This window comes from Tachysurus fulvidraco, chromosome 4, assembly GCF_022655615.1.
Source record: "Tachysurus fulvidraco isolate hzauxx_2018 chromosome 4, HZAU_PFXX_2.0, whole genome shotgun sequence".
Lineage (NCBI taxonomy): Eukaryota > Metazoa > Chordata > Actinopteri > Siluriformes > Bagridae > Tachysurus > Tachysurus fulvidraco.
The window spans coordinates 22,649,177-22,676,267 of record NC_062521.1 but is presented as its reverse complement, the minus strand read 5'-3'; the positions used below and the strand labels follow the sequence as shown (position 1 = coordinate 22,676,267).

The 27,091-nt window shown below is 34.8% G+C and overlaps 3 protein-coding genes and 1 long non-coding RNA gene across 4 annotated transcripts in view; all 4 read right to left on the bottom strand.

Moving 5' to 3' along the window:
• Positions 1-4,065: 4,065 nt before the first annotated feature.
• Positions 4,066-13,008, bottom strand: LOC113642376 (T-cell surface glycoprotein CD5). The gene is made up of 8 exons (XM_027145813.2): positions 12,858-13,008; positions 12,141-12,195; positions 8,181-8,570; positions 8,023-8,046; positions 7,769-7,888; positions 7,383-7,433; positions 7,090-7,155; positions 4,066-5,224 (listed from the first exon to the last, which is right to left on the bottom strand). The coding sequence occupies exons 1-8, from the start codon at positions 12,888-12,890 to the stop codon at positions 5,145-5,147; spliced, it is 819 nt and encodes a 272-aa protein (XP_027001614.2). The 5' UTR covers positions 12,891-13,008; the 3' UTR covers positions 4,066-5,144.
• Positions 13,009-14,086: 1,078 nt separating this feature from the next.
• On the bottom strand, positions 14,087-21,716 carry vps37c (VPS37C subunit of ESCRT-I). Its single transcript, XM_027146009.2, has 5 exons — positions 21,072-21,716; positions 19,788-19,896; positions 18,500-18,671; positions 16,780-16,862; positions 14,087-16,612 (listed from the first exon to the last, which is right to left on the bottom strand). The coding sequence occupies exons 2-5, from the start codon at positions 19,878-19,880 to the stop codon at positions 15,965-15,967; spliced, it is 996 nt and encodes a 331-aa protein (XP_027001810.2). The 5' UTR covers positions 19,881-19,896; positions 21,072-21,716; the 3' UTR covers positions 14,087-15,964.
• A 966-nt stretch (positions 21,717-22,682) lies between these two features.
• si:dkey-9i23.16 (uncharacterized protein LOC571915 homolog) overlaps positions 22,683-27,091 on the bottom strand; it is a 6,079-nt gene continuing 1,670 nt past the window's right edge. Inside the window, exons 2-6 of the mRNA XM_027146005.2 lie at positions 24,589-24,663; positions 24,234-24,344; positions 23,996-24,052; positions 23,589-23,741; positions 22,683-23,468 (exon numbers count right to left, since the gene is read on the bottom strand). Coding sequence (XP_027001806.1) covers positions 23,361-23,468; positions 23,589-23,741; positions 23,996-24,052; positions 24,234-24,344; positions 24,589-24,663 — 504 coding nt within the window. The 3' untranslated portion in view covers positions 22,683-23,360. The remainder of the gene's footprint in view (positions 23,469-23,588; positions 23,742-23,995; positions 24,053-24,233; positions 24,345-24,588; positions 24,664-27,091) is intronic.
• LOC125141063 overlaps positions 25,296-27,091 on the bottom strand; it is a 3,315-nt gene continuing 1,519 nt past the window's right edge. The window contains exons 1-2 of the long non-coding RNA XR_007140417.1: positions 26,714-27,091; positions 25,296-26,072 (exon numbers count right to left, since the gene is read on the bottom strand). The exon at positions 26,714-27,091 is cut by the window's right edge and continues 1,519 nt beyond it. This is a non-coding gene — a long non-coding RNA (uncharacterized LOC125141063). The remainder of the gene's footprint in view (positions 26,073-26,713) is intronic.

Below are 27,091 nucleotides of genomic sequence, written 5' to 3'. Positions count from 1 at the left end.
TTGCATGACGACCTGAAAACAGCCGTAACACCGATCACGCAAAACACAATACACAATGATCTGCACCACAATCATCTCCATTCCTGCAACCCACGCAAAACTCCTCTGCTCAAACAGAAGCAACAGCATGCACATGCAGAGAACGAATTCTGAGTATGGGTCACCATACTTAGCTGTATGTCACGTCACGTCACTCATCTAAAAGCATTTAGACAAATCAGAACTCTTTTGAATCAGTGTAATAAACAGTGTGAATCTATCAGACTGATCCTTGCAGCCTTTGGGAATTGAAGATGATTTGGACAAGTCAAAACTGAACCGCCGATGTTATGTAGATGTCTCAAAGCTGGAACTGCAAACAAGGCAATAATGATGTTACTTTGTAGTGGGTGAATACGTGTTTTTCTGTTTAGTTGATTTTAAAAACATTTATATGTTTATGCCAATTTTATATTTAAAATGACAAATTCAGAAGATATTAGATGTCTAAACTGGAATTGGAAGTATATTAATTAACCTTAACAAATGTGTCTGAATATTTTCTTCATCACTGTAAATAAACAAAGATATAAATCGCTTAAATTGAGCATTTTAAGCTTTAAATGTTTAAAGATTTCAAAGCTTAAAATGTAAAAGGAAAAGGGTTATCATGAGGGCAAAAACAGCACATGATGTATTAAACTCATAATCTTCATTAGCATATAGTGTGTGTAGCCAGCTGAACGTAGATATTGTCGAAATCCCCTCTTTTCACCTATAAATATTTATAATTTCAGGTTTGAGTAGATAAGTTTCTTTACATTTGTCAATAACATTCCACTAATTGCAGTTTTCATAGGCCTACGTTTGACCTTAATAAGTTGTTTATGACTGTTATAAACCTACTTCTAGTGGGCGCCATCCTTCATGAGCAATGTTGTAACATTTCACAATGGTCCTGAACTAACCATTCAATATTTCTGCGAAAGATTCTGTGAAAGTTGGAGTCAGTTTTATTTTTCTCATGTAAGAATAAGCCTTTATAAATGTTTATAGGGATATATTATTCACAACAATATAACTCCTATTGTACAGGCATATAGAAATTATTATAAGTCTTAATTTCTCTAGCCTTATGTACATCAGCCTTATGTGAAGGGTTACCAAAGAGCAGCCCAGAATATTCCTTTATCAGATACAGTTTGGCTCACTGATAGAATAAAAAGAGATTAGAGACAAAGAGCTTAGCATAACCCTATAGCATTAAAACACACAAAGCAGACACACACTCAGGATGTCAGACTATCATTCTCCCACACACACCAACACAGTGATAAACACAGATGTCTGCTGCTTATTCCTTCTCTCATATGTACTGCATGTATGTCAGTGTCTTTGATGCTGTTTAAATAAAACAGCACAATAAACCTTTTTTGATGTATAATGTACAAATATTAACATGTTATATTTAAACAATTAAAGCTTAAAAGCATACAAACTTGCTTTATGCTTCCAATTTATTTTTGTGTTGCAGTACATGCATGAAAGGAATGGGTGATGGATGTCTGTGTACTGTCGGAATTTATTCGCTGTGCTAATCTCTACGTGTAATCTGTTGTCAGCTGTCATTGTGCTCTGCTGCAACCTCATTCAAACAATAGAGATAATCCTCTTTTCTGACCTGAGGATGAGGAAGAGATGGCACTTATCCAACCACCCACTTGCCCTCTGTCCCACACAGAGATACAAATTATGTCTTATATGTGCACTATTATTAAAAAAAGATATATTATTCACAATATAACTCCTATTGTACAGGCATATAGAAATTATTATAAGTACACTATACCATTTCAAATCATTTATAGGAAGCTGGAGATATGACTGTACAATTCATTGTGGAATAACTAACTAATTCAATTAAATTTATTTGTATAGAGTAACAATTTTAACAATTAACATTATCTCAAAGCAGCTTTACAGAAGCATAGAAACAGAATAAAAATTGTAATGTTTACATTTAAATTACTATACAGTATATCTCTAACATCTCTCCTTAATGAACAAGCTGGAGGTGACTGTGGCAAGGTAAAACTACCTGAGAGGATATTAGGAAGAAACTTTGAGAGAAACCTGACTCAGAAGGGAACCTCATCCTCATTTAGGTGACGCTAGACAGGAAATAATGTAAATGTAATGTAAATGATGTTCTGTCTACAACAGTTTACAGTTAAAAAAAAAAACAAGAGCTCCTGAGGATCAAATAGGTCAGAATTCATTACAGGCATAACATGAATTCTTTCCTGGCGACAACTAATGAATGACTAATGAATTGTGATTACATATACACTTATATAAAATATAAAGCTTTACATTTTTTTAAGTCATTTTAGTCACCTCACGCATATACAACTTCTATTTTTTTCCAGTTTCCTAATTGTTTTGCAATGGGAGCATATTAGAGTCTTTTGTGTAATAACAATGGCCTGTTTTTCTCTTTTTCTTTTTTGTCAATATTTGAATTTCATAAAAATTGTATTAGGATGGAGGTATAATAATAATAATAATAATAATAATAATAATAATAATAATAATAATAATAATAATAATAATAATAATGGGGGCACGGTGGCCTGGTGGTTAGCACGTTCACCTCACACCTCCAGGGTTGGGGGTTCGATTCCCGCCTCCGCCTTGTGTGTGTGGAGTTTGCATGTTCTCCCCATGCCTCGGGGGTTTCCACTGGGTACTCCGGTTTCCTCCCCCGGTCCAAAGACATGCATGGTAGGTTGATTGGCATCTCTGGAAAATTGTCCGTAGTGTGTGAGTGTGTGAGTGAATGAGAGTGTGTGTGTGTGTGCCCTGCGATGGGTTGGCACTCCGTCCAGGTTGTATCCTGCCTTGATGCCCGATGACGCCTGAGATAGGCACAGGCTCCCCGTGACCGAGAAGTTCCGATAAGCAGTAGAAAATGAATGAATGAATGAAATAATAATTTACATTATTATTACACTAATAATAATAATTATTGTTGTTGTTGTTGTTGTTGTTGTTGTTGTTGTTGTTGTTGTTGTTATCTGTCTTATCTGTATTAATGAACAGCACCCAAAGTGCCTTTTTACTATTTTTTGCATATTGGTCACACTTAAATAATTGAGATCATTAAGCTTTCTAATGATGATTTTATTTATTAAGAGAAAAAAAGCTACTGGCTTTATGTAAAAAAGTAATTGCCACCTAAACCTAATAACAGGTTGTTGTTAACCAACAACTACACTCAAGCATTTACAACGTCAATGAGTATGTCATTTCACATACAATTGTCTTAATTCAGCTGCATTGGAGGGTTGTTGAGGATTAACGGCCTGTATAAGGTTATGCCACAGCAAATCAATCGGATATAACATACCCTTACATTATCTAACCATTCTTAACCAAGCATGTCTCTCTCACACTTGCATTAGTCTTAAATGTTTCAGTATCCATAATGCTTTATATCAACATTGTCAGAAAAAATATAACTAAGTTGGCTAAGCTATGGATGGAAAAGGATAAAGTAAATCAAGAAAATCACACTCAGTAATGCATAATATTATTCGAAATTAAGGAAGGAAGGCAAGAAGTAGAAAAGAATAGACCTAGACCGAGAGAATGAAAATGAATGAGTGAAATGTCTGCACTCTGAAAGAAAAAAATAAAGGCGCTCTTCTGAGCCTGCAATATTTTTAGAGCAAGAGAGAATGAACGACAGAAATAACACAAACAGGAAGTTAGTCCAAACACGGCAGGAAACCACAGCGCTGCAAAGCTTTGCATTCATATTCCTCCATGCCTGTCTCCCATCATCACCTGCTCTCACACTCCCCCCTTGCCTCTGTCTGTCTGTCTGTTTCTACCTCCTCCACTCAAATTCACTCAACGGGAATCATGCTCTGACACACAAACTCTCTCTCACACACACACACACACACACACACATACACACACACACACACACACACACACACACACACACACACACACACACACACACACACACACACACACACACACACACACACACAGAGAGAAAGAGAGAGAGAGAGATTCATCAAAATTTATTTATTAAATAAAAGGAGTAGGGGAAATTTACATTAAACTCTTTACACTAAAGTTCATGTAACTAACATTATGGAACGCATTAGTAAATAAACCAGTAACCAGTATTAGTTACTACAATAACTAACACTTAATAAGTCAAATATTAAATAAGTCAAATATTCATCATCTGAATAAACCAATGTTCATACCATCAGGAAGTAAATGAATAAATATATTCATGTTAGAGAACTGGGAATATTGGGAACTGAGGCTGGAATATTTACACCTAGAGACCAGAGTTCAGAAAGAAATATGTCATCAACCTATAGAATCATGCTGTGATTGAATTTTTACTCATTTATGTGGACTTAATTTTTTTTTATGTTTTGTCCTAACATTCAACGCCGGTCTATCTCATTTACAGTGTAACAAAAGTAACCATTACACGTTAACTTACTTAACCATACTTATTGTGTATAATGCTGGTGTCTGTGGTTTTTTTATGTTAACTAATGCACACATAATATTAGTTGCAGGAACCATAAAAAGAAGAATTATTAATATTTTAAACACTTTTAAAGCACAATAAAACTGTATTACATTTCATATTAAATCTCTGTTCCAGTATGCAGGAATTCAAATAAAATTAGAATAGAAAATACAATCTAAACTATACAACAGTAATGGACAATATAATTGACTATTATCAGATCAGATAAAGAACAACTTTATGAGGGACATGAATCAATCTCTTGTCAAACAAAACAATAAATAAACAATAATCTTTAGTATGCCATGTGGGGTTAGTTGATCAGAAACATTATAAATGTATCTATTATAGCAAATCAAATATGTGAAAACAAATAAATTAGTAGCAAATTTATGAATTTATGAATAGTGATTAGAAAAAAAAAATCAGTACTGCTGGAAAAATACCTGGCTAACATTATAAGCTATACATTATTTTAAAATTTGACAAAATGTAATATCAGACTGGTGGTTATGAGTACCAAGTTGATCTTCGAGTAACATCCGAGCCTTCAAAAGACGTATTCTCACAAACTCCTACACTGTACGAGAGGGGCTTAAAAACCATATGAGTCATAGTCGCTGTTCCTGTTCGATGAAGGCTCTCTGCTGGGATATACTGTAAGTCTTTCCAAGCCTGGAAACACACAAAAGTCTTTTTGTATCATAGTTCCAGTGTGTGCGTTCAGTGAGCAGAAGTTAGGTAAAAATTCAAAATTGATAACATGCAAAATTATGTATAATCAAGTGTATGCGTTTATATTTTCAGAACACGTATTATGATTTTCTTTCACTTATTCACTACAATTTGAGAAAAAAATAAATTGAGTGTTTTGCAATCTATATATTTCTGGAAAGCAGCTGTTTTGGTGATTTGTTGAAACAACAATAACAGGTAGTCGAATGATACCTTGATGTAAATATCTGTATTTTATTTGTGATTTGTTATCTGTACACCAAGCAAGCATAAAGGATGTGCAAGGAGAAAAACTCTTGTGGTTAGGAAATTTGCTCTCTCCATTCTACCAGCACTGCTTGACTACACCCTCCATCTCTCAAGGTAAGAGGTACAGGTAGGTATACTGTACATTTAGACTGTTTTCTGTTCTTGCACCAAGGTGGAGAACAGTCCCAGTCACCGGCTATCTTCAAAATGATGGGTAAAGACCTATGTCTTCCTGAAACACTTAATCTAGCAATTATTTTCCGTTTGTTTTATGTATTTAAAAAAGAACATGGTTGATGGTATTATAAGTCTGTAATCTCGTGAACTAGCATTAATGTATTCACCGATAGAGTCTTCAAAGCACTCGTGTTCATCATAAATGCTATAAATGTAAATTTGAATAGGAAAAATCCATATTTATTTAATCGATTTGCATTGATAATAAATTATTAGCATGCAGTCTAGATGTACTGTAGTGTTACTATGCTAGCTGACATTCAGCCATTTGGGATGCACCTGTAGCTGCCGTGGGTTACGCTTAGTAAATGTTTTCAGATGTTCCTTTGTTTCTTGATCAGAAGAACGATAATATAATGTCAGGAAACTCAGGTGCTTCATTTTGAATAATGACTTAAACTACACTTAAATTCAAGTAAATTACAATAAGAAATTATTACAATAAGTATTATTATTATTTGAGTAAGTAATAATTAGTGTACTCTAATTAACTTAGATGTCTTATTATGCAGTCTGCACAGTCAGTTCACTTATGAAACATCTGCTCTTCTTCTGGCTAATAATACCGTCAAAATAATAAAAAGCATTTTAAAAAAATTCTGTAAAGTGCATTAGAAAAAAAAACGAATCTGTGGTGGACGTGTGGCCCTTTATGATTTGTTTAATTTCCATTTACAGCACTTGACATATTCCCTTATCCAGGGAGATGGACAAAAGTGCTTTAAAGTCTCTATCAGTGAATACATTAACACTGGTTCACTAGGTTACACACTTCGGATACCATCAACCTAAAACATTGTTCAGGGTTTTTTTGTTTGTTTTTTTAAATATACACATAAAATAAACACTAAAATCATACAAGTTACAAGTTAATCATTAGAATAAAATGGTCTAACTTTTAATTTGGTTTATTTATATGATATAAAATAGATCTTTTTGGTATAAAATATCCTCTATTAACTATTTTTTTTGGAAAATGAACATCTGGAAAGGTCTATTCTGCTGATATAATATATCTCCATCATATCTGATATGCAAATCATCTATGAAGAAAAAGACATTTCTTACGCTCTACAGCACTGGACATTTCTTACACCCTACAGCGAATATATATATAAGGGAGGAAATTACATTTTAAAAAGTACTGTAAAAATGTAGTCATGCATTCAGCATCTGCACATCGTATTGGATATCATGCTGGGAACTTGGAACTTGAACACTCAGTATTATAAAAGCATTATAAAAAACAAAATAGACACTTAGCTGATTTAATTGATCTTAGTCATTGCCTCAGTAGATGTGTGTGTGCAAACACTTACCTGGATAAGACTGCCTCTTCATTGTATTATTATTGGGCTGACTGCCCTGTCCTCTATGGTACGACACTGGAAGAAGAAGAAAAAAATAAAGAAAAAAAGAATTAATTAATGAAATGAAAGAATAAAAAGAATGAAAGAGTGAATGATGAGCGTTTTCACCACTGCAAGAATGTATGTGTGTGTGTGTGTGTGTGTGTGTGTGTGTGTGTGTGTGTGTGTGTGTGTGTGTGTGTGTGTGTGTGTGTGTGTGTGTGTGTGCGAGAGAGGGTGAGAGAGAGAGCAAAATGACTCACCACTCTGACTCTGCGTTGGTCCAATCCAACGATTCTGCTGCTTCTGTGAAACTACAGCAAATAAAGACCACAGGTTGTATATAGTAATGCTGAACCAACTATCAAGTAGTAAAAAAAAGATTTTATCTACCTTTTTAAAACAAAACAGAGGAGGGAATATATATGAGCAATTAATATTCTACTGAATGTAATGTATGCATCTTAAATTTCAGTAGAAATGTCAGTTTTAACAGTAAACATGAATGATTTTTAGCCTGTAAAAATGTGTTCCTACTAGTTTCAACTGTAATAACTAAATATTTTTAGTAGATCCTAAATAATGTGCTTTAGGGTGAATAACGGGAAAAAAAATTATTATAATAAGAATGAACCCTTCCGTGACTCACATCTATTGTGGACAGCTATGTACGCTGGCTGTGCAAATCGACAGAGAAGGACGACAGCAATCAGTGTCAGTAACAGTCCTGTTATTACTTTGTAGACAGTCAGTTCTTTGCTTCTGTCCTCTTGGGAGAAACAGAAATACAATGGTTACTGTAAATACAGTGTTCGAAGTATTATTCAGTACTTTAATTAAATGTTATACACAAACGCACACACATGTAAACAGACACATGCAAGCACACATAAATGCACATACCAGTCAGTTTTTTGCTGCTCTTCTCTTGGGAGAAACAGAAATACAATGGTTAGTGTAAATACAGTGTACGAAGTATGATTCAATACTTTAATTGAAAGTTATACACAAACGCACACACATGTAAACAGATGCATGCAAGCACACATAAATGCATATACCTTTGCAAGTAAGGACTGTTGTGTTACACTGAGTCTCACTGGTTGTAGTTAGGTTTTCATGGATCATGTACCCTTCCGTAACATTGTGCTTGAACTCAAGGAACTCTCCACATCTTCTTTCCTCACATAACTCCTTACCCAATGTTTGAGTGATAATTTTTTCAGAACACAGAAGTATACTTTCTGTAAAATTTATGGAGAACTGTATGCTGCCCTGACATGGATTTTTCTTTTCCCATTCCACCTTTAACCTGCCCAGTACAGACGGTAGGATCGCCGGTTTAATTCTGGGCTCAGGGATGATTCCTGATGACACAGTTGTAGAATTGCATGGGCAAGTATAATTAGAAGTAGTAGAATTAGATGAAACCATATTTTGAGTAACTGCATCTGTAAAAGAAATCACAGAGACTATGTGGTTATGAAATATTAGAAACAACCTGAGTGATAAAACCATAACCATCTTTTAGATATTATTTTCTGATGGAATTTTTTGTAGTGGCTTTAGGATTGAAACTGGACAAAAAACAGTTGCCACAAGAGCAGTTAAAACACTTTGCTTGTAATCAGATCATGAATTCAAACTACAGCACTGCCAGAGACCCACTGCGTGATTCCATGATCGGTCTGGCATTTTTGTCCCACCGTTTTTACCTTCAAAATTATGTGTACATGTAAATTTGAAGAAAACCAGATCAAATATTTAATATTCTTTATGCTTATCTAAAGCGTTTTGTCTGACCCATTTTTGCCTGTCACAGCCCACAATAACTACACTTTACTTTGAAATATATTCATCAAAATATTTAAAAACTCATATTTTTCATTCTTATAAATGTGTTAATCAATTTGCTTGAAATATAATTTTCAATGAGTCATCTACTATAGATTATGAAAAACATACATTTTCGGCATATACCCAACCTTGTCATTTGTACACACTCACACTCTGTAGATCAGATTTGGATGTTTCTTTATCTGGATGTCCTTTAAATCATGGAACTACAGGAAGTTTTTTATTTTAGTTTTAGTTTTTGAAATTTTCAAAATGTTACAGCCAATTTGACTGAAGTCATAATTTAATCATTCTTGCAAAATGAAATAATTGTAAATAAATTGTTCCCAATACACACTGAAAATGCTGGATTATGCTAATTAGACTCTTAACTCCCAGCATGTATTTGTTTTGCACTTGGATAATTTCTAATATTAACTGTAAGACAAATCTAGGCTTAATGTGCGATTTATAAATGTATATTTATCTGTATAATAAAGCCGTCTTCATTGGAATATGTCTATGGATTATACATAGGTTATTAAATACAAAGACTTGGTTTTGATGGAATGATTCTTGCATTTTTTTTAATTTATTTATTTACCATTAGTAAATAAATAAACTGTAATATAACATTTAAACAATAAAAACCTTTTAACTGGAAATCTGGGGGGGGGGGTGAACGCTTTCATAAAGCATTGCTACTCAAATGTATAAATCTATTAAAAAGATAAAGAATTAATTTTTCCCACTATCCTACTGACTGAAGGTGATTATGTGTTACTGCCAAAAACACAATATTCTAATTACATTTGCTATTGTCACCTTGTCATGACAAGCTTTTATAATGCTAGGTCATGTCATATGACAAAATCAACATTTGCGGCTTTGCTCACATGCACTCACATTTTGTATTTCTCATTATGTTGCTTGAGACAGTTGCACCGTGCAAGCTTAGGCTTTGCAGGATTGATGGTACGCTCAAAATCTAGATGAAGCTGCGTTAATATAGTGATTAGCCAGTGGCATGTTTAAAAGACAAACTAAAGCAACATTTACTTTGGTGTAATAAAAAAGGTAAATCTACAAAATACCATTTAATGTTATTCATATAAAAACACTATATAATACCTTAATGATTGCTAATCTTCCTATTAATCATGTATAGCATCAGTCATGACAAAGCAAACACTAAACTAAATTAATTTGCTGCATTAAATATGTTGTTTTGCTGGATTTTAAACATTATATTATAAAATGTGTCTTTGTAAAGATTATGCAGCATATTGATGCATTTTTTTTGTATTTAAGAAAATGTGCAGTTCAAACACAATAGACGCAACAGAGATAACACAATCGTAATTGCTGATATACAACGTTAAGCTAAAACTCACTGATAGGACATTAATTATGTAATGGCGAGGTAATAACTCCTGTAAATGGATCAAAAATGACTGAGACCACGTCATTTGGGAACAGCACTATACAAATAAAATTTAATTGAAAATATTAAAATACCTAAAACAGATACCTATAATCCATAATCTTTTGAATGCAACAAATTTTACATCCTGAAAAAAGACTTTGTATAGTTATATTTATGCAGACTAGATATGGGCAAGCGAATTATCTTCACGAAAAATGTCCTTGTGAAATCTATCATATAATCACTAATAGACCATCTAAGCACACAGGATTGAACCAATCACATCTGTAAATCAGCTATTTATTCAGAGACCCTTTAAACTATAAATTTAATCATATTTTATGATCAAAATACATTTATACATATATTGGACACAAATATATTCTGGCTATATACTGAAGGCATAGAGCTCATAAATCGAATAGCGATGCTAATAATGGGTTGTTGCTTATTTACACACCACAGCTATTGATAAGCCTTTGCAAATGAATCAATCATTTGTAGACTGATGCAAAAAACAAAAACCCATTGCAGGTTGTGTTTAAAAAATTTCTAGAGTAAAAGTTCCTCTTGCAAAATATTGATGCGTTCAATAGAAACGAAACAGCAAGATGAAGTGTACAATTTTTCCAGTGCAGGAAATCATTATTGGAGTTCCAATGTCATTTTAACCCCCTTTATACAAATGCAACAAAAGACAGAGCAGACTAGCAATTTGTAGAAAGTGTAATAGTGATTTTGACCGCCAGCAGCCATAGACGTTAGAGAATCAGTAGTTTGATCACGATCATGTGATACATGGCTGAGGTTTGCAGAGCTATAAACAATAAGTACGGTTTTAGAATGTATAATCTGAATACTCTCATAAGGTAGCACTCAATCCATCCATCCATCACCATCCAGACCTAATGAGAATTTTATCTGAATATTGCCTACCAGAAGATACAACTGACAACTAAACTGGTGTCTGGTCATGACATATGACAAAAATCAACATTTACGCCTTGCTGTTTTCATACATTGCATTTGAAGACTTGCTTCATTCTGTAGTACTTTTCTTTTCATGTGGCTTGAACACAGTTGCACTGTGCACAATCAGGATTTTTGAAGGTGCAGTCAAAATCTAGAATGATCTACAGTAATATATTGATTAACCAGTGGCACATTGCAATGACAAACTCCTATTAACTCCTAAAATCTAAACCCGCATTTAGATAGGATGAATCTTTTGAGCAGATTCAAGAATTAGATGCGATTATAAAGCAAACACTGAACTGAATACATTTCTTGCTTTAAATATACAGTATTGAGTATTGGGGACTTGAAACAGTGACTTACAGAATGAATATCTTTGGGCATTTTTATGCATCGTTTATAGCAATAGGTGCAACACAGACACAATTGCACCTGCTGATAGAAAAACATCAGTCTAAAACTCAATGATGAGGAATGGTTAGAATCTGAATAATATTAAATAGGACTCTGGCTATCAAAGGCCTATTTAGATTATTAATATTTTAGCAATATTATGTTAAATGCAGTTTTTCACAATACACACCCATTGCAGCAATTATGTTCTGCTTGACATATATAGACGGATAGTTTAGCAAAATTTGTGGATTAATTCGGGCAGAACAGATCATGGAATATCTTTGATATGACAGATTATTCAGCAAAACATTTCTTTGCTTATATGGTGTTGAAACATAGATCATGGCCCATCTTTTGTAAATATAAAGAAATAGAAAGTGGTCCTCACCAGCAGTGATGAGAGCAGACATGAACACCAGCAGAAAAATGCGGTCCATCAGTAACTAGCAAAAAATATGAAGACACCGAATTGAGAATAGTATTTATTAATGTTACATTGACAGAAAGTCCAAATATATTGTTTCACAATTATTCAAACCTTATTTTTCATGGTAATTGAAGAGCTGAATGCTGAGGTGTTATGGATAGTGTATTTATTTTATGTATTTAGTGTATGTAAAAGAAAACAAAATTAAAAAAAAAAAAAGAAAAGAAAATGACTTATCTAAAACTTCAGAACGAGTAGCTTTGTCTTTGAAGAACAAATAAGGTCTTCGTTCCTTAAGATACCATCTTCCTGAACCACAGCAAATCGACACTTGAATTTTTACCCATAACAGGCCCAGAATGTGTGTTTTCCATTAAATTTTATAAAACTGAGTACATGTTACAGATTTTTAAGGCCTAAACCTCAACTAAGTAGAATAGCTGTACTTTTCATGACTGAAGCGTTCATTTTATTCATTAAACAAAGTCTTTACATTTCAAGGCTTTTCAGTGAACTGATCGCAGACGGTCACAGAACACACATTAATAAATTGGAGGGAAATGAGTCTTATTCTAGAATTACATATCCTTCTCCTTGTTTAACCAGCATTCCAGGGTTTTTAGATTCAATTGCGTCAGGTGTCTAGACATACTTAAAAGAATATATATAAGATCTTACCTTAGCTGAAAAAAGCATGTACTGTAGCAACATACAAAGCAACAGATAGAAATGAAGTGAAAGGAAACAGGCAGAGGTGTTGAAGATATCCTTTTTTCATTTCTCCTCCCCCATCATCTCTGTCTAACTCACTCTCTCCATACAGTGCATCTCCAAAGCTTGAATGTTGCACGCTGCTCCGTTTCCTCACTTCAAAGCAAGACAAAAATTGTTAAACTTGAGCAAAAAAGCCATGTAGACTATAATAAGTGGGTGTTAGCGCAGTGAGTGGCATAATAAACGAGGATGAGAAATAGTGATGTAGTGCCGTGAGTAATTTTATCTGTGTTCATTTTTATACAAACTCCTCTGCCTTTTGTAGAGCCAACACACTACAGAATAAAACCAAAAAGACAGATTGAATATTTTCTTCGCCGAACTTCCTGTTTATATGACTGATGTTTTTATTTGAGCATTTTGTAGAGGACTTTAATTTAGAATAAGATGTTCTATCTTACCTTCTAAATTTTCCAAAGGAAAAAAGTTGGGAGTTCATCTGGAATTTTATAATTTGACCCATTTTTGTGACCCATTTTATTTTAAGAGACAGCATAATACAATATATCATATATTTAATTATTGTAAATCTTTAATAAAAGGCCCAAGAGTTAGGCCTAATTTTAATGACAACAGATGACAAGTCAAGGTGAATCACCGAATGCAAATGATGCAAGAGCCTAATACCCTGTCGCTCATCCTTTTCTTTTTTTTCCCTTTCATCTTACTATTGCTCATTTCTTTTTTGTTTACACTCTTGCCTTATCGCCTCTTATTCCTCCTTCACTCTCTCAGTTTTTGTCATGCTTCGCTCTGTTGGTTTACCATGCCGTAGCAGTGTTAAAAAGGCCCGTAAATTCTGGTTTGCCGAACAAAAATCCCCACAACACCTCCTCAAATCTCGATTATGATTCAGTTTTAACTGTATTTCAATACATTTGGAAAGTGAGTCAAACTGCCTGTTTTGCTCTGCCAAATTAAATAAAAAAAACTAAACTCTAAACTTAATACCTCTATAGCTTAAACACTTAAAAGTGTACTTACAATTCATTCTATTTTAATGACAAAAGTCTACTAAACACTAAGAATTTGATTTACTTTGTTGTTTTTTTTTATTTAAGGGCAAAACAGGAAATATAACTCCCTTTCCAGGAAATTAAGAGGCTCGACACAATAATAATGCAGACAACAGCTTTCATAGATCAACTTTAGTGTTTAATATCTACACCAAAGGAAATAAAAATAAAAAATAATACACTTAACAGGTTACAGTCATCACCATTAATCCCACAGAATGCCATTCTTCTAAAGCTGCACATCACAGTGTGCGACTAAATAACCCCCGTTTCCCCTGCTTTATGTCATGCCAGCTTTCTCCCTCGTTTCAGGTCCTGAGGACGGCCTAGAGATGACAGGGTTTTACTCCGAACCTGAGTCTAAATTACTGAGATCATTAATTCATTAAAGCCACACAAGGTTTGATTGGGGATGCCTCTGGGTTTGTTTGTTTTTTTTTTGTTTTTTTTGATTGCTTGTAAGTTTAAAAATAAAGACTGAAAATAAAATTCAAAAGTTTACCCCTTCTAAATCTTTTCTAAAGCTGACTTTTTGCAGGCTCGCCCCCAGGTCCTTTTACCGTAGGGACGGAAGCTGTTATTGTGGAGTGCAAATGTGATTCCAAACAATCAATCTACCAGTCAACACATAAAAGATACACACTCCACTCCAAAATGTAGGGCTGCTGCCGGGGACTACATACAACCTCACAGATACATACAGCCTTTTTTTTTTACATCCATGTCAGGAAACCACAGCTTTGCCAGGAATTAATAACAATCATAATTGAATTCATTAAACCCTTATAAACCATTAAACCATTGTAACAGACCCATATAAGCTTACAAGATTAACTTGTCTGCACAATCTTCATTCTAATACATTTTCAGCGGCAAGCTGGTTACAGAAAGCTGTATGTAAACGCCAAAGGATGTGATGTAGCTCAAACTCCCTCGCTTGCTCACTGTGCTCTGTTATGGTTCCAAACTGCCTCAAAAATCACACCATATACTGTGCTATAGCAGATAAAGATATGTTTATATTATTTTCCCACCTTTTTTTTAATTTACCGTTATTATTATCTGTTTATACAAATCACACAGTCTTCACTAGGGTATTTAAACAGTCCCTTCAGCTAATTCTCATTGTTCTCGTTCAAGCTGTACACGGAGCGAGGACCGTGTGATCAAAACAAAAATGGAGCGCGGGGGGGGGGGGGGGGGTTTTAATAAGAGAGAATGAGAGGGGAGGAAAAAAAGTCAGTTCAGCAAACAAGGAGATGAAGAAATGAGTGAACAGTTGTGTTAAATACAAAACTGACTATTCTTGTAACAACATATAGACAATATGACTCATGGGTCAAATAATCCAACCAAATAAAAGTACCTGAAAATGTGGTGTTAAACATTTGTTGGGAGACTTCTACAGTTTGTAAAGTAGCCTGTGTCTTATATGAATGGTAGTGATGTCCTTTTCTGGGCAGAAAAAGTGGCTACACGAACCAGAAAGCATCGAGGTGATAAATTAGTCTTATGATTAATTAGTGTGACATTTCTCATACGTTAATAAAAAGATATGATTCTGAAGATATAAGTCTGAAGGCCAAACATCAACACAATTCTATTGAATTGAATGAAAACATAATGGCATAAAGTTCAATCAACAATTTAAAGTCTCAAAGCTGGAAACATGCTAGAACAGTCAGGAACTAAAGTCCAAAGTTGATTGACATCGATGTCCATTTTGGTCTCTGACATTTATCTTTTTTTTTTTTTTTGGAGAAAGTCCTTCATTGAGGTGTCAGAGGAAAAAACACGTGGTAACCCAATGTCAAACATTTTGTGCAAGCCTGAAAACAGGAAGAAAAAATTGGGGGTATGCAGACCACAAAACAGTGTCATTTGGAGGCAAAGGAGGAGGGAAAAAAGACAGAGAACAGAGGGATTAGAAGACACAGAGAGACAGAGAGAAAGGGAGAAAGGGGGAGGAAGTGGGGAAGATGGGAACAATGTGGTTCAGGAATACGGCTGTGGTACACCAAACCCTGGCCTATAAAGCGGCCTACCTGTAGGTGACTGAGAAGGGGGCATATGTGAGCCCATGGGGTAACTATAACCTCCATAAGGGTACGGGCTGGGGTAGGGTTGATTACTAGGGCCAAACTGCCCAAAAGGAGGACCTTGGGGAGCTGGAAATGCAGATTGGGCAGGGTATGGGCATGTGGATGGGGCAAAGGCAGGCCGGGCAGCAGGGTAGCCTGAGGATGGAGTAAAAGCTGTGGCCTGGTTTGAGTAGGGCTGAAAAGCACCAGTGGGGTTGGAAGGGGCAGCTGTAGAGGCTGAACAGGGTTGGGTAGGAGAAGAAACGGGGTATGGAGTGTATGGTAGGGCACAGTTGGGTTGGTTGGTGCTCATGGTAGATTTCTGCTGTGGCTGTTGCTGGGGTTGCTGCTGTTGCCACAGTGACACTGAGCCGGCCTCCAGATTGGAGCACGGCTCTGACGTCACACAAGACTCCCCGGCTCCTTGGTTCTTCTGGCGTAGAATCTCTTGCAGCTTCTCGATGCACACACGTCTTCTGTGAGCGAGGCAGCGGAGAGAGTGGAAGCGCTCAAGGAATGAGTCTAGTAACAAGGAACCTTCTAGAAATTCATCAGCTAGGGCCTGCGGAAAGCAAGAGTGAAAAGGAGACGACACTTGGTGTGTGAAAACAAGTGAACTGATGTAAGTTAATAAACATTCTGACAGCTAAACATGAAACAAATTTTTTATACACAATAAAGAAATATTTATAACAATATTTTGTTACACAGCCTTGAAAAGCCACTTACCTCTGACTCTGCCTCCGTGTTGGCGCCCTCTGCCTGTAGACGAGTAAACAACCCCTCAGGTGACACCAGGCCCATAATCCCATCTACCAAAAAAAAAGAAATTCAAGGAAAGGAGGCGTAAGATGGATGGATATATATATATATATATATTATATATATATATATATATATATATATATATATATATATATATATAGGAGGCAGGAAGAGAGTGAATGAACCCGCACTTTAAAAGAGAACTGAGAATATTTTAATATGTAGCTGAGGTTCCAGATAGCAACCTGCTTCTTTAAACCTTTTTAAAAGTGGTGTTGTTCACTATGGGATGTATATCACCTAAACCACAGTGGCAAATAAAGCAGCAGTCACAAAGAAATGAAATTATTTTGACTATTTCACACTGACAAAGCAGTTTAACAAAAAATAATTGATTCAATATTTAAAACAAAATAAAAACAAGTATACATTTATGATCAACTGTTAGGTAATGAACAGTTTTAAAAAAATCTATAGTAAAAAAAAATATGGGGGGGATGGAATATATAAAACACATAAATAAAAAATAAGGGAGTACTACTGACTACATAATGCATTAATACCCACAACTGACTCCAATGTGGGGAGAAAAAAAAAGAAAAATCATATAACCATAGAAAGAGCTTGTGTTCACAATTAGGTTACTAGAGAAACAAAATAAAGACTGTCTAAATTCTAGGAGACTCCCAGAACAAGGTGACGTAGGTAAGTACACAACAAGATAATAGAAATCAAGTCTGTGACTTAAGAGAACAAACTGGACAGTCTTGCTGAGCAACTTACTGCTTTACCAACACAGATGACAGTATAATGAAATCATCCATACTTAAAGAATAGCTGCAATTTTTTCATCTATTTTTAATGAGGTCCTGTTTTTCAAGACATATACCGCTCTTGTATTTTCTCTGTATCATGTCAGTGTGGTTAAATTTAGGATCAGAATAGGAATCCCTTAAATTATATTCACTGAATAACACCTCTTGGAGAAACTTCCTAACGCTATCACAAGCTAACACCACCTAATTTTAGTACAAGTGTTAGCTGTGGAGGTGCACAGCAATTTTATTTCATCTTACCAGCGTTGTTTTCCCCCTTTGCACAAAGTAGGTTTAATTTTTTCAACCAGGTTACTGTTGCTTCATTTTAAGTAATTGTATGGTCTCTTCTACTTGCACATCCATAAAAAGGATTTACAGTTTTGATTAATATACAAACAGGAGGTTTGGGCTGCGGACAGTCAAAAAAGTAAATACGGTATTTAGATAAGTCAGCTAATGTATACAGAAAATGAGCAGAATCAGGAGAATATGAAGGAAATCCATGCAGACACCGTGTGTGTGTGTGTGTGTGTGTGTGTGTGTGTGTGTGTGTGTGTGTGTGTGTGTGTGTGTGTGTGTGTGTGTGTGTGTGAGTGAAACTGCTCACAACCCATAAGATGTACTCAAGGTTAAACTGGGGACCATGGAGCTGTGAGGCAGCATGTCGAACAGAAACATGTTAATCTAGCGGTCTGTGTCTATACATGCTTTTACAATTTTAGATGCTTGACATTTTGAATCAATGAATGAAACTAACATTTATACTATAAAAGATATGCAGCTATAATTCATCCCCCTAATATTACTGCTTCTCTTTTCCTAATCTCTCATCCACACTTTCCATTTTAAGCATATCCAGTCCTTACCTCTGAGAGCACAGTGCTTTTTGTATCTCTCCCTCACTTCCTCCAGTTCATTATATTTCCCCATTAGTCGTTCTCTTCCGCTCTCCAGCTGCGGTTTCATGTCAAGGTTCTGTTCAGCCAGGCTGCGGTTGGAAGCCAGAGCCATCTCCCTTTCCAGTTGAATATTCTGGATCTATGAAGAGAGGAAGTTCAAAAGTGACTTTTTCTTCCATGGACAGAAATCAATTTTCCCAGTGATACATTGCCTACATACTGAAAGTCATATTTAAAAAAATAAGTCATTATGTTCGTTCATAACTACAAATTATATGATCTTAAGGCTTTTTATAAGAGTGTGGTCCATATAAATGGCATAACGTGTTTTGTTATCTCTGCATTTTAATTTGTGTATCCTGTAAAAGTGACAGCTTGTACTTGCACCATAATCTAATTGGATGTGTCCATAACAGCAAAGTGATCTAAGCCCTCTTTGGCTGATTCACATTGGGCAACAGCATTTCTACCCTGGTGTTAAGGTTCTTGGTCCATGGTGGGGCTTAGAATAAAGCAACAGGCAGTTTGTGAAGAGAACATCTGGAAAACGAATTAGGTGAATAAAAGCTTGTTCATCCGTAGAACAAGTTCATTCTGTGTGAATGCAAGCGATCAACACGTACTGCTACTGAGAAATAGTTACTTATTACTGTCACATTTTGCTGCTAGCTCATCCTGAAGCTGAGTCTGTATTTAATTAGAAACAAAATATATTTTTAAAGAAATTCCTCTCACTCAGCATTTTCTTGTTTTCTTGCACAATGATCTCTAGCTGGTGGCTATCTATGAGTAAACAAACTCCATTGTCATTTTCAGAAATTAACTATTAAAATTAACAAAGACATTTGATGGGAATGTAGAATAAAAGAGGCCTGTATATTAGTGACTAACTTATTTAATATTAGTCACAAACAATGGACAGTTTAAAAGGGAATCTTCTAACCTTTGATTGTATATACAATTTTTATGATCATCAGTACACCGAATTGATGTGTGCTCTTGACAATTAATTTCACAGATAAGCATGTTTAACACAAATGTTTTATTTAAAGAAACACTTCACCTGATTTACCTACCCATTAAGGGATTAGTAATTAGTACATTTAAGTACAATTAACTTTAGATCACCCTGGAAAGTACCACAGAACCAATGACCAAACTAGAAACTAAAAAGGCCACGCATAACTCTACAATACAACCAAAAATACTTACACATTAGGTAAAATTCTGAAACCTGAAACCTATGGGATCTCACCTCATCGGACTCCAGTGCCATTGACTCCACCCGCTCCGAATTATCCAGCAAATCCTGTAGCTCGGATTGTCTGAGATCCTGAAGCTTCTCCATTGATTTGCCAGTACAGCTATCAGTCAAATTTGCAGACAAAAAGACAAGCATATAACTACTTCTGCAATTGTTCAGACTTTACATGGCCATTTCTGTTTTTACTTTTAAGAATAGTAATTTTTGTCATTATCTTGTTTGCTTCATAAACCAGTTAAAACACCGTATTGTCCGAAACTTATTAGAAACCAGTGTTATTTTGCACATAACCTGGGGCAATTTGTCCACCATCATGCGTCAGCAGTCAGTTAACAGGTTTGAGGTATGTTAGACACATAATTTCCCTTCTCTCAAACACCTAGGGGGTTGATTAACTGAAACAGGTGTCTTTGAGCAAAGGGGCAAAAAAATTTGCTAGGTTGTGGTCCCTACACGGCTGTAACTGGGAGTCCTTCTTTACTGTGTCATGTCTGCCAGACGATAATTATAAAGGTAATGTCAAAACTGCTAAAACTGAAAGTGAAATACAAAAACTGTACTTGAGATCTGGCCGACTAATAGCTAATATATCCACTTGTTTTAATCACGTTTACTCCTCATAACAAACTTAACAATATGCTTCCAAAATAGTTCTCACTAATTCTTTTAAATGTACTGGACAGACTTTAATTCTTTAGTTCATTCCAGACATGTGGAAAGTAAATTTGCACTAGTATTTTTGTTTGTGTTCTTTCTAATATTCATTACCATATATATATATATATATATATATATATATATGCTGCTGTATTTGTACAATATACAAGGAAAATAATGAGATGATTTACATTTCTGGTATTTAGCACACACCCTTAACCTTAGTGACACCCTTAACTGAGCAATTGATGGTTAAGGGCCTTTCTCAGGGACCCAGCAGGTGCATCTTGGTGGACCTGGGATTCGAACTCATGACCTTCCGGTCAGTAATACAACACCTTAACCACAAGTCTACCACATCCCTATTTATTTACATATCCTACTTGTCACTTGTCCTTGTCACTACTACAGATGTATTCACATGCTAACGGAGCAGGTTTATTTCACCAGGATGGATTAATAAAGTAGTTTGTTGTTATGTTGTCTAATCTAATCTCCACAGTCCTAATCTAACCCTAGTCAACAATAAACGATCTACAAGGACACCAATACGTGTATCTAACACCGCTTGAGTCGATATCATGCTTTATTAATTTGTGAGAAAGTAGAATTACTTACAAGGTGCTAGCAAATCAAATTCCTTGGGACAGAAAACACATCGACAAACATCCAGTGACGTAAAATGAACACGGAAGCGCTGGTTGTAAATACAAACTTATCAACAAACGTCACAGGAAACGTTAAACGCAGAATTAACGTTCAAATCAGCCGTTAATGTGAAATGTATCCGGTTTTAACCGTTAATGTTTATCTCCGTCCTCACAGCTGTGTTTATCGACAGCCTTACAGTCAGCTAGTCAGCTAGCAGCTAAGAGCAAATATAGAAGGAAAAAACCGTCGAATGAAAGACGACCACAAAAAGTTCACGAAATATCGTTTCTACTTTAAACGACCTAAAAGCTGAACCGACGACAACATCCAGGAAATGCTGCTTTTAATAGGAAATAGTCACTCTCTTAAGCGAAAGTTTCACTTCTTGCTGACAGATACCGCCGCCATATTTAGGAATAATCCACTCTAGACCCTGTCAAAGGGGACGGTGGAAATGTAACAAGTTAGAAATGACTCTTGTTGAAGTTAGAACAAATAACAAATCGCAATGTTATCGAGTTTAAGGTGTAATACGATAGGGTTTAATAATGGCAATAAGGACGTTTTAAATGTATAACCGACTACTGTTCGTCAGTGGTATCGTCTGTTGTTCAGCTGATTCATGGGAAACTCCAATGTGACAGGAATGTTCCATTCGCTCTGTACCAGCAGGGGAGCTCAAAGCAGAGGTTTATTTCCATTACAAATATCTCTCTGCATCAATAAACTCTTTATACTGCTGCTTATGAGATCACAGAAACGGAAATGTATAATTATTTAAAAATGTTTTTGAAAAATTCCTTTTGTAAAAAAATAACAAACAAAAAAAACTAGTCAATATTTCTTACAATTCTTACAATTTCTCTTGTTAGACCTTTTTCAATGGGATACATTTATTTCTGCAAATTGTCTAATTTCTAAATTGTCTAATTAAACCTTAGATTATGTTAGAACTAAAAGGAAAGGACCCTTTCCCTGCAAATACGCTTTCCAGATATAGCCCTTTATAACAACAATATTGTTGAAATATTACTTTATTGTTAAACAAATAAAAAAAAAACACAAAGGAAAATAAAGCAAACATTCAAACACTGTAGTAAAAAAAAAAATTAAATATATAATCCAAAAGTGATAACTAATATAACAGGAATGCACATGTAAAATCTCAAGAACATGGGTAATATAGACACAGTTATGTTTGGTTTAGAATATAGTAATTAACTACAGTAATTATGATAAATATTCTAAAAAAATTGTATTTCCTTTTTCCACATTAGTCAGGGCGGTTTAGAGGGTTTATAAAAGACTGACATGTATTATATAAACTGACGTTCATTCTTTGGCCACTTTAATGAGTGCGGTTTGTATGTTTTTATCCAACCCAATCATGTGGTGGTGGCAGACTTCTGCAGAATCACACACATGCACATTTCTATTTCTATTTAATGGGCTGTACTACTGCATTCATGCATGACTGGCTAATTGGATAATTGCTTGAATAAGCAGGGGTTTGGTGTTTTCATAAAAGTGGCCAGTGAGTGTATACATCAGATAAAGCAATAAAGGTGACTAGACAAAAACAGTGAAATCATTTTAATAATTCTTATTCCTTATTTTTATTGAGTTTTGCCATCTTATTATTACAAGCTAATAACAGATATGCTGTATATTCAATTTATCATTTACTATTTTACAGTGTGCATCATCTTATTCATATTAATCTTCTGTTGTTCTGCCTGTACTGCCTATCTTACACTTACTGCATTATAATCAATGCAATTTATGTAGGTACTGTGTAGAGCTTCTGTATTGTTTCACATATCATATTACTGTATATGATGGTATTATACAAATTAGTAAAGCAGGCTCTGTGTATTTTAAGCACCCACAAAACCTGAAAACAATGTAAAATGTTATGAATAGTTACAACACCAATCCAAAATGACTTTACCTAAAGTCGAAGACATACAGAGTAGAAGACACACAAGTCATACTGTATGTGGTCTCCACATTAAATGGAGAACATTTCTGTGTACACTACTATGTTTCCTTTTTAAAATGTCACTTTTTTTTAAATAAAAGTGACATTTTAAAAAGTAAACATAGTAGTAATAGTAATAGAATAAGATAATGTCACTTTTATTTAAAAAAAAAGTGCAAAATTAAAAAAATACATGAACAAACATTTAAATTTCTGAGTTATACTCCACATTTGTAAGAATACTGTATATTCACTTATGTAAGAATACTGTATATTCAGCTTGTTTTCAAACCTTTCATAGCTGAAAATAAAATGAGGCCTTGAAGGGTGAGTGCTCCGATGTCATAAATCAAAAGCAATGCAGAGACTGATATGAAATATTCCTGTAATGAAAACAAAAAAGGTCAAAGCTTTAGCAGATTTCAGAAACATTTCAGCATTGTATGCTTAACATATTAAAGGAAATAAGTACAAATAAAAGGTTTAAAGCTGTGAGAACTCACAATGACTTCGTCTTTTTGACAACCACTTTGCCGAACTACGTTGTGATCACAAACTTCTACAGATTTTATGTCATTGACTGCATAGGCATAAACAATAATGGCACACAATCCCACCAACAGCCCAAAGGCACTGGCATAAACACAGGTTTTCATCTAGAAAAAAAAAGAAAACAATTACACAGAATTATTTTAGCATCAAAAAGGCAAATGATTTAGCAGTTATCCTCTATAAAATATCCTCTTTTAATCTGCAGTTGGCTTTGCCTAAAGTTAAAGGTAGAAATATTGCCAGAAGCTACCTAAAGCTAGCTGATTTAGCTGCATTCTGAACATACTCTAGCTTTAATATATTTCACCAACACTAGATTTGATTTTTAACATAACACTTTAAAAAAGAAAAAACTTGCCAGCTGCCTGTTAGGAGTTCTTTCACATGCCATTGCAAATGCTCCTCCAGCCACAAACTGCACAGAGATGACAATAAAGAATAATTTTTGAAAATTTGTACATTTAATTGATGTGTGCCCCCTTTATGTTTGTCTTTGTTAATATTTAAAATCAATTTTATGTTAAGAGAACAAGATACTAATTCATCTGTTAGATTCATTTGCACTCATTAAAAAAGGACAGGAAAAGAAAACTTACTACTGCTCCGACGAAAACTGGGCACAAATGTAGTACTTTTATGTTCAAGCTCATGTAGTAAGTTGGAAGTCCCAGAAGCATTTGGAACAGTCCAAGTAATATTGTCATAACCTATAAAAGACAATACACCATGTTTCAATGGACTAATTTCATAAAGAACTACAGCCAAATACCACTAAATAATAATTAGTGCAGGAAATTAACAGCAACATCTTTGAGACCTTGACATCTTTACTGTACCTCCACTGGTACATGTATTAATAGGCAAAAAAAAAAGGGATGTTATGCCTGATCTTTTGTAATAAAATAATAAATAAAATCTGTTTAACCAACAGATCCACATCTCATCACTCACCGCTACAACCTCAGGATCATAAACCCTGAACAGACGATGCAGTTTGCATGGTGGTACACTCTGTGAGTCTGCCATCTAAAAAGAAAAGGAACATGAAAATTAACATGACTATTAGAACAAAAAAACTGATCACGTTTAAGGCCAGTTTAAGACCTTGGTTCCTTTCTTGCAGCTAAATAACAGTGGGGGGAAAGGTCTGCTCAAATGTTAATGACTGAAATTATCCTCCAGTCTGTACATGTTGTGACACTAATTGTGCATCTACAATGATTTATTCAATAATATTCAGTATGGTGATCAGTTATTGTGTTCAGGGTTTTGTAAGTGGGAAATCTTTAATATCTCTCTACACTTATAAATAAATAGGCAGGATTATATCTAATTTAACTTACATTTCATATTGGATTCATCATTCATTAAATTGTCTTGTGGTATAGCACAGAAATATGCAGATGAATGGGAAATAAATATATTCCTACCTCAAATTATGTAACAGGAGGAAAGAGAAAAAGTGCACATAAAATTGTTTATTTGTTTGTTTGTTTGTATATTTCTTTAGTTAGTTAATTAGATAGTCTAGTAGTCTATTAGAAGATAGTAGTAGTCTGTTTTATATACATGGTTGGAATATATACTTGTTCACTAGCACCACCTTCTGGCCTGTATTTCTATTCTATTATGAAACACAGTATCATCTTACTCTTGTATACACATTTCTGTGTGTGTGTGTGTGTGTGTGTGTGTGTGTGTGTGTGTGTGTGTGTGTGTGTGTGTGTGTGTGTGTGTGTGTGTGTGTGTGTGTTGGTTCTCAAACATTCTGTACTTATTTAAATTTGTGCCAATAATGCTAAATGTTTTGTTCTTCCAGATTGTTCCAACTGTAGGTTTACAGCTATACAAATAACGGTGCAATGCATACACTCATCCAAATACAGGTCAAGAGTTTTGGTAATATTCAGTAATAGTAACAATTGTAATTTAAATAGGAAAGAACAGTGCATAATAAGACTAAGTATAGACGTTTTGGCTTATTGGACTGAGGATATGTATATAGATTAATGGTGCTGGTTGTAAATCAGTAGAAAGGGAGATCAGCAAAATAGGAAAAATACAGTTGATAAACTATTGCTCAGTCTCTTCTTCTTCTGAATCAGCATTCATTTTAACTTTAATGTGTTAAATTGTAAAACTTATTTTCATTTACACACTGTATAATTCCATATAGGAACAGTTAAATATTGACTGTAAGCAAGGTGGTACGTGGAATAATGGCCTAACTTTCTGATATTTGAGCCATATTCCACAGCAGGCTTGAATTCTGGAATCTTATTGGATAGGCTGGACATATGGACATATCTTCAGATTACAGTATACAGAAGCTCTGGCTAAAACATGAGGTCACATATCTGTAGGAATCTCCACGAATCAGACCCATTTGCAGCATGAACAGTCCTAGGCTTTATTCACTTAGATGCAGACATAACCTACACATGACACGTAAAGAAACAGAACATGAATAACAAGAGACATTAAGGTGCCGGTAAAGCAAAAGACACAACAGGGTTGAATATAACGAAATGTAAACAAGTGATAAGATGCCTGACAGAACCCCCTTTGGTGGTCTGGTAAGAGACGGTCTCAGTTATTCCTGACACATGACTTATAGGTTTATGTTAATGTACTCTTATTGTACATTTTTATTATTTATAATCACAGCTCACACACAGGCATATGGCACAGGTTGTTGCATGGTAGATGGACTAAAATATTTAAGATAAACATATTTTTGTGTGCTAAAAAAAGTATAATCATTGGTGTGGTGACGTTTGCTGTTTTCGCTGTTTTTGCTGTGCTTTTTGAAATTTTCAAACCTTGGAAAATCTTCAGGACAAAGGACTTTATACTTTAGACTGAGGAACGAATGAATGTTGCTTCAACTTAAGTGATAACAGATACTAAACTGTCTCCTGAACATTCCACAACATTAAATCAAGCTATAAACCATTTAAATGTGGAGCATTTAGTTCCTTAAAAAATCAACCGCTATGTTTAAATCAGAATAACAAACTCCCTACTGTATTATTTATATATATAACTACATGGTCTGTTGTGTGTTATTTCTTACATTATATGTTGTCCTCATTGTTGATGCAGATGAAAGTATTACAATTGGTTTCTGCAAGACAATTTTGTGAAGGGAGGGAAGAGTGGAACAAATTCTTTTTACTGGTGGAATGCACACTGCAGGGGCCACAAGTGACATTTATAATGATGCAGCTTCTTAAAAATGCTCCAACATAAGCCTTTCAGTTTACAAGTACTATTTTACAGTGAATTTACGAAAGAATAGCAAGACAAAATTACTACTGTTTTATGAAGCAACTGAAGTGTATTTATTCTTTCACTGGAGATTTCTGCACAGGAAGTGAGTGGATACTGGAACCAATCCAAGGAGAAAAAGATACACTGAGAGAGGGAACAACAGGGAGCTTTGATGAAAACC